At 44.4% G+C, this 8,016-nt stretch overlaps 1 protein-coding gene across 2 annotated transcripts; it reads right to left on the bottom strand.

Moving 5' to 3' along the window:
• Window positions 1–1,007: 1,007 nt before the first annotated feature.
• LOC141106535 (uncharacterized) lies at window positions 1,008–7,437 on the bottom strand. 2 transcript variants are annotated; one of them, XM_073597389.1, is made up of 2 exons: window positions 7,332–7,437; window positions 1,008–2,286 (listed from the first exon to the last, which is right to left on the bottom strand). In XM_073597389.1, exons 1-2 carry the CDS (start codon window positions 7,423–7,425, stop codon window positions 1,385–1,387), a joined length of 996 nt encoding a protein of 331 aa, XP_073453490.1. In that variant the 5' UTR covers window positions 7,426–7,437; the 3' UTR covers window positions 1,008–1,384. The 2 variants fall into 2 exon arrangements, with proteins under 2 accessions (XP_073453490.1, XP_073453491.1); XM_073597390.1 differs by having other exon boundaries at window positions 7,311–7,410.
• Window positions 7,438–8,016: the final 579 nt, after the last annotated feature.

Raw genomic sequence — 8,016 nt, 5'->3', positions numbered from 1 at the left:
GCAATATGCAGGCATGGTCCACCATTGTCACTATCAGTAAACTGGTCCAGAGCAATGATAGGTAGCCAATGCTGGATCAAGTGCATATAGACCAGACAAGGTTGAAAAAGACGGATAAGATTAACAGTACTGAGATGCAAAAATAGGATGGGGGAAAAAAAAAAAAGTTAACAACATTACACTATGGTAAAATAAACCACGTCAGTTGTTTATGATACACGAGGCTTTAGGGATTAGGTCTTCTTTGATTGAATCACTATCAATGCATAGCCAGACATTCTGCAGAAGAATGATGACACTATACTATAGAACTTGCATTGGTCCCTCAACAATTACAATCCCTCAATGCTGTGAGGCAGCAAATCTACTCTCTTTAACCACTTCCCAACCACCTCATATACATATACGGCGGCAGAATGGCACCGCTGCGCGAACTGCCGTGTATGTACATCGGCCATAGCAGGCGCGGCCGGGGACCCAATGTGCGTGGCTGGTGGGCACGTTTGCCGCTGGCCACCCGCGATTAGGGGCACGAGAGCGAGAGGCGGGATTTGTGTGTGTAAATACACAAATCCCTGTTCTGTCATGGGACAGGAGACAGATCGTGTGTTTCTACTAAAGTAGGAACAACGATATGTCTCCTCCCCTAGTCAGTCACATCCCAACAGTCTACAGTTAGACAGTCTACATCTACAGTTAGAATCACTCACAAGGGAACAGATTTAACTCCTTGATCGCCTGCCAGTGACATTTACACAGTAATCAGTGCAAATTTATAGCACTGATCTCTGTATAAATGTCAATGGTCCCAAAAATGTGTCTGATCTGTCTGTCACAATACAGCTAAAAATCGCAGATCAATGCCATTACTAGTAAAAAAACCAAAATAATACGCTATAACTTTTGCGCAAACCAATCAATATACGCTTATTGCGATTTTTTCCCAAAAACATGTAGAAGAGTATATATTGACCTAAACTGATGAAGAAATTTTTTTTTTTTTTTTTTTTTTTTTTTTAAATTTGGGGAATATTTATTATAGCAAAAAGTAAAAAATAGTGTTTCTTTTTCAAAATTGTCGCTAATTTTTTTTGTTTATAGCGCAAAAATCAAAAATAGCAGAGGTGATCAAATACCACCAAAAGAAAGCTCTATTTGTGGGTACAGCGCCGCATGACCGCACAATTGTCAGTTAAAGCGACGCAATTCCGTATCGCAAAAAATGGCTCGGAAAGGAAGGGGGTAAAATCTTCTGGGGCTGAAGTTGTTAAACATAATGCTATGTACATATACTAAAACAGCTTAATGTTTGTCTATAGAAAATTGTTCCATTGGGGCTGTGAAGGATCCAGGTGGTCTTCAGAAAACTTGAGGCAGAACCCAATTATTCTTGTTGGAGAGCAGTGTCCTCCTCCATAGTAAAGTCCCATGAACACCACTTGCTCAGAGTTTTCCTTATAGTAGACTCATGAACATTTATATTATCAAGTGCCAGAGATGCCTTCAGGTCCTTTGCCGTCACCGTAGTGTTGTCCCTTATATGTTTGAGGATTGTGTTGCGTGCCTTTGCACCGATCTTTGTAGGACGCCCGCTCCTAGGGAGAGTGGCGACTGTGCTGAATTTTTTCCATTTGTAAATAATCTTTCTGACTGTGGACAGATGCAGATTCAAGTTTTTGGCAATCCTTTTGTAACCCTTTCCACTCTTATGAGCTTCAACAACTTGTTTCCTGAGGTCCTCCGATATCTCTTTGGATCGGCCTAACTTCAACACATCCTGTTTCTGTTTATGCTGAGTATCAGGAGAGTCTTGAACTAGAAAAGTCTCAGTGTTCCCCAGATCATTTGCCCCAGAAGATGTACCTTCTTCTCTGGAGGACACATCTTCTTCTACTTTCCCAGATGTGTCTGCTTCCCTGGAGGACACATGTTCTTCTTCTTTCCAGGATAGGTCTTCTTCCCCTGAGGACACATGTTCTTCTTTCACCCAAATGTTTTTCTGTTGGGCTGAAAATCCATCATGTCCATCTAAATTTTCCTCCTCGCAAGAGTCAGGATTTGAGGTTTTTGTCTGGTCACTGGGTGCAGTAATGTTGGTACGGAAGGTGGATTCTCTTCCAACAGATGCAGACATGCGAGACGTCCTGCGAGCAGACCGCCTTTTCCGCACTTTTAGCTTATTACTAAGATCATCTTCACAGAGACTGATGTCATTGTCACCTTTATCCTCCATCTTTTTGACGGGACTGTGAAATATCTCCAATGTGTTATTGGTTAAAGTTCCATCTACCAGAAAAAAAAACAAAAAACAAAAAAAACATGAAGATGGAAACATTCAATACCAACTATATACAGCAAGGGTAGTGAATTAAAATTCAAGGAGGTCTGATAACTAAAAATCATTTTTTGGCTGAGGTCCGAATCACAAGTCTGTGACATGAAAGATTATACGTGTCTACTTTCCTTTTTTTTGGAGCAAGCCATGCTCTCTGGTGCTTTTCTTTGGGTGTGCGTTTCCTCCACACACTCTGGTAATACTCTGTAAATGTAAAGTCCCCAATAGCGTTCCCCCTTACATCAGGTGTATCTACCAGCGTAATTCATTACATTGGTTGCCCCATCAGACTACCCCCATTAATCAGTTGCCACCATCAGAGTATCCTCTTATACAGCTGTCCCCATAAGAGTATTCCCGTCAGAGTGCCCCCTTACATCTGGTGTCTCCCATCAGAGTGCCCGTTACATCATTTGTCCACATCAGAGTGCCATCATCAAAGTGAACCGTAACATAAAATAAGGGGCATGCTGATGGGCACATTTTATGTTAAGGGGGAACGCTGATGGGCACATTTTGTTGTGCCCATCAGAGTAAACCTTACATTAAATATGCCCATGAGAATGCCCTTATTTTATGTTAAGGGAAACACTGATACACATTTTATGTTAAGGGCCACTCTGATGGGCACATTTCATGTTAAGAGGCATGCTAATGGGCACATTTTGTTGTGCCCTTCAGAGTGAACCTTACATTAAAAGTGCCCATCAGTGTGGTAAACACCCCACATACCTTGAGGCAGGCAGGGGTCGGTAGCCAGCAGAGGTAACAAGCTGCAGAAGAGAAAGAGCTGAGCTGCCGTTGGGGGGTCTTGCTGAAGGGGACGGGGCGTGCATACACATCATACCTCGTGGCCAGCTGAGTAAGACCCGCGACATGACAAACAGCATGGGGCGGGACGTGACGGCATATCTTGTGGCCCGGCCAGGAGCCGCGAGATAGTAAGCAGCAGGGGGCGGGGCGCACATGCAACGTCATTGGTTGCAGGCACGTTCGCGGACCCAGCAACCAATGACTGCTGAGCTGAGGATTGGGATGTGGCGCTGTACACTGGCAGCCTGACTGTCCAGACAGGAGCATCGCTCGGTTTAGTGATGGCTGATATACCGTATCTCACAAAAGTAAGTACACCCCTCACATTTTTGTAAATATTTTATTCTATCTTTTCATGTGACAACACTGAAGAAATGACACTTTGCTACAATGTAAAGTAGGGAGTGTAAGGCCTCATGCACACTGGACATTTTACAGCTGCTGTTTTTGGCTTCAGATGTTTTTTTCTAGTCAATAAACTCTCCAGCATGTTATCCTATGTATCCATGCACACATAGGATGTTATCAACTGTTTTGGGCTGTAAAAAAAAACCCCAAAACTAGTGGGTTCTGAGAGGAGTTTTTCAGCTGTAAAAAAAACGCTCTAAAGTCAATAAATGCGGCTCACCAGCGTTTATAGTTTTTGATCCCATTAAAAAGCTTAAAAATGCTAACGCTAAAAAAAACGCTATTGGAAAAACTCTGAAAAACTCACTGCAAAGCTACTGGCGTTTTTATAACATCATTAGAACATCCAGTATGCATGAGACCTACAACTTGTATAACAGTGTAAATTTGCTGTCTCCTCAAAATAACTCAACACACAGTCATTAATGTTTAAACCGCTGTCAACAAAAGTGAGTACACCCCTAAGTGAAAATGTCCAAATTGGGCCCAAAGTGTCAATATTTTGTGTGGCCACCATTATTTTCCAGCACTGCCTTAACCCTCTTGGGCATGGAGTTCACCAGAGCTTCACAGGTTGCCACTGGAGTCTCTTCCACTCCTCCATGATGACATCACGGAAGGTGGAGGAACACAAGGTCTCTAACATCTACCAGCTCTGTGATGTCGTCATGGAGGAGTGGAAGAGGACTCCAGTGGCAACCTGTGAAGCTCTGGTGAACTCCATGCCCAAGAGGGTTAAGGCAGTGCTGGAAAATAATGGTGGCCACAGAAAATATTGACACTTTGGGTCCAATTTGGACATTTTCACTTAGGGGTGTACTCACTTTTGTTGCCAGTGGTTTAGACATTAATGGCTGTGTGTTGAGTTATTTTGAGGGGACAGCAAATTTACACTGTTATACAAGCTGTACACTCACTACTTTACATTGTAGCAAAGTGTCATTTCTTTAGTGTTGTCACATGAAAAGATAGAAGAAAATATTTACAAAAATGTGAGGGGTGTACTCATTTTTGTGAGACAATGTAGATACCCAACATGTCAAATCTAACATTACATGTAACTGCGAAACCGTGACAAACTTCAGTACCCCATATTTTGCACAGGCGATGCTATAGAAGCCCCTACAGGTTCTTGGTTTATCGTTAAACAGGACCTAGGACCTCATTCACATCTTGCCCAGTAGGAACATGTGTTCCTGCATGCGATTTTGTAGACATTTCCGTGTGTCACACATAGGGCACCCCATTCACCTGAATAGGCTGCCCTATACAAGTTTGTTGCAGAAAAAAAAGGACCAAAGTTATCCAGATGCATTTTGCTGCGATTTTCATGTGATAACTAGGGCAAAAAAAAGTAGGGATGCACCGAATGGGTTTTTGGGTGCCGAAACCGATACCGAAAATAAATCTTCCCTGATCCCGAAAACCGAAACCAATACAGAAAGTGACTGTTTATAAAAAAATTTTATACAGGAGATGGTCAGAGACTGGGGACATGATAGAGGAGGAGATGGTCAGAGACTGGGGACATGATAGAGGAGGAGATGGTCAGAGACTGGGGACATGATAGAGGAGGAGATGGTCAGAGACTGGGGACATGATAGAGGAGGAGATGGTCAGAGACTGGGGACATGATAGAGGAGGAGATGGTCAGAGACTGGGGACATGATAGAGGAGGAGATGGTCAGAGACTGGGGACATGGTACAGGAGGAGATGGTCAGAGACTGGGGACATGGTACAGGAGGAGATGGTCAGAGACTGGGGACATGGTACAGGAGGAGATGGTCAGAGACTGGGGACATGGTACAGGAGGAGATGGTCAGAGACTGGGGACATGGTACAGGAGGAGATGGTCAGAGACTGCGGACAAGATACAAGAGATCAATGCAGCCTCACCAGTGCCCGTCAGATGCAACCAGCCAGTGTCCCCATTGCAGCCAGTGTCCCCAGTAGGGCAGCCAGTGAAGGGAGAGGAGTCGCAGCCTGTTTGATTACAGCGCCGGGAACACCACAGCTTTCATTTCAATAGCTGTGTGTTCCCCGCTGCGCGTCGTTACATACAGACCCTCCCCCTTGTCCGGGGAACTTGGATAGACAGATCACCCGTCCCAGGATTGGACGGGTGATCTATCAAAGTGCCTGGACAAGGAGGTGGGGCTGTATGTAACGACGCGCAGTGGGGAACACACAGCTATTGAAATGAAAGCTGTGGTGTTCTCGGCGCTGTAATCAAACCGGCGGCGGCTCTCCTCTCTTTCAATGATATAGGAAGCCCCCCTGATAGGCGACACCAGGGGTGGGGGCAGATCCCCGCCCCATTTTCGGGGCCAGTAGCTGCAAAAAATTCTCTTTCGGCTTTTTGCTGAAAGGGCCATTTTCGGCCGATATGTTTCGGTGGCCGAAATTTCGGTGCATCCCTAGTTGAAAGGCATCAAAATGTTAGGTTTAGCCACAATTGTAGCGCAATTTGGAATTGCACGCCAGTTCTGCCTGCGATTCCAAACTGCTGGCCTAAAAGTTTACAGAGACCGGCCTGAATCCTGCGTGCCTGAAATGATGGCCTTCTGCACATGTGCAAGAGTGACATCATCCTGCGCCAGCCAATAAAAATGGCTGAAAACTGAAACACAGAAGAAGAAGATACCGGCGCTGGAGATGGACAGGACCGCTAAAGGAAAAGTGAGTATTTCCTGCCTTCAGCTCTGCTTTTAAGTCACATTCACATGTGTGTGACTTGTCCAAAGTCGCATCCCATGTTTCCCAATGAGTACAGTTCATATCTGTGCAACTTAAAGTCGCAGCAACTTTAAAGTAGTTCCTGCACTAATTTGATCTGACATTCACGCCACTTGAGGGCCATAGGGTTCGCCAGTCGATCACATTGGTCAAAGCCAAAGTTGCACTCTAAAAATCGCGCTTTAAAAGTTGCAATGGAAATTGTGTGATTTTGAAGTCGCACAAGTGTGAGTGGACTCCAACCATCAATAATGGGCCTAGAATGATTGGTCTGGCGATCTGTAACACGGGCATCGCAATGTTTTTCTCCATAGGCGCCCTGACACGTATTTATGATCGTACGTCCGTGCCTGTATGTATACGGCCCCTATGCAATCTTTTTTTTTTGGTGTCAGGTTCTCTTTATTAAGACATTAGGGATATAACTGACCACCGATGTCTCATCTGTCCTCCAATGAAGCGAATGGAATACAGATTGTGCTTTATTAGCTTCTTCTCAGCTATACTGGCTGGGGACAGTGACACCGGGAGCTGGAGGTGACATTGTACACGTCAATTCCGGGTCACTAGTAGGAAGGGGAGATCAGCGAACGCATATTCACCGATCTCCCTCCCCTCCACCTTCCAGCACTCGATGAGCACAGGAAACACGCGTCACTCCGCCCACACATCCATTCTGTAAATAGGAAGACTACAAGTCTCATCTTCCACCGCGGCCAAGGGATGTGTAGATCTCAATGGAGTCCAGTGAGGTGACACCGTTCATTGTATCTCCATACAAAGCGGGGGGCAGGACATTGCACCCCCCCACATACACTGATCACAGCCAGCAATGCTCTGCAGGATCCAATACAAACATGGAATAAATGCACATTGTTTACTTTGCACATGAATGCATTTATCACATTGTTGTACAAGGTGGACTATCCCTTTAAGAATGCAAAAATCCACAGACAATCTTCTCTGAGTCACTGCCATGGCAGAGCTCCCCCAATCACACCAGACTCCCCCCTGTACCCCCATACTGCACTCCTCTACCTGATTCCACCGCTACCAGTCTCCTCCTTCTCTCTGCCGTCCTTCTACAGGGTGATGTCATTAACCTGGTCCCGCCCCTTCCGGAGGTGCACATGTGATTTGAGCAACATCCGTTATCTCCTGCGCATGTGCGACATTTCTACGGTGTTTCGTCAGATTAGGCGACCCGCGGAGACAGGAAGTAGTTCAGCGGCCATCTTGAAGAATGGCAAGCTGGAAAGCAGATAGATAAATGTAGGACCATATGCAGTGTGTGATGTGTACTGTCTAAGAAGTGGCCTTTGTATATCATCTGACTTTACTCAATTATTATTATTACAGCAAGATATTGTAGGAGCTGCTCCTTCTAAACCATCAACAGTGCAAAATATTAGTAGTATTAATACAGTTAATACTAGTAATAACAATAAAATGATGGCGAGTATTAACCACTTGCTCACCTGGCACTTTCATCCTCTTCCTGCCCAGACTTATTTTCAGCTTTAAGCGCTCTCACACTCTGAATGACAATTGCACGTCATGCAACACTGTACCCAAATTACATTTTTATCATTTTTTTCACACAAATAGAGCTTTATTTTAGTGGTATTTAATCACCACTGGGTTTTTTATTTTTTGCTAAAAAAAAAAAAAAAAAGACAGAAAATTTAGAAAAAAACAAATTCATAGTTTGTCATACAATTTT

This window comes from Aquarana catesbeiana, linkage group LG08, assembly GCF_042186555.1.
Source record: "Aquarana catesbeiana isolate 2022-GZ linkage group LG08, ASM4218655v1, whole genome shotgun sequence".
NCBI lineage: Eukaryota > Metazoa > Chordata > Amphibia > Anura > Ranidae > Aquarana > Aquarana catesbeiana.
The sequence above is the reverse complement of the archived record's forward strand: the minus strand, read 5'-3'. Positions and strand labels throughout refer to the sequence as shown.

Coding starts and splice junctions, on each gene's coding strand:
- LOC141106535 (XM_073597389.1), bottom strand. CDS start 7,425: ATGTGCACCTCCGGAAGGGGCGGGACCAGGTTAATGACATCACCCTGT. Junction 2,287..7,331: donor ACTGGTAGCGGTGGAATCAG/GTAGAGGAGTGC, acceptor TTTTTCTGGTAG/ATGGAACTTTAACCAATAAC.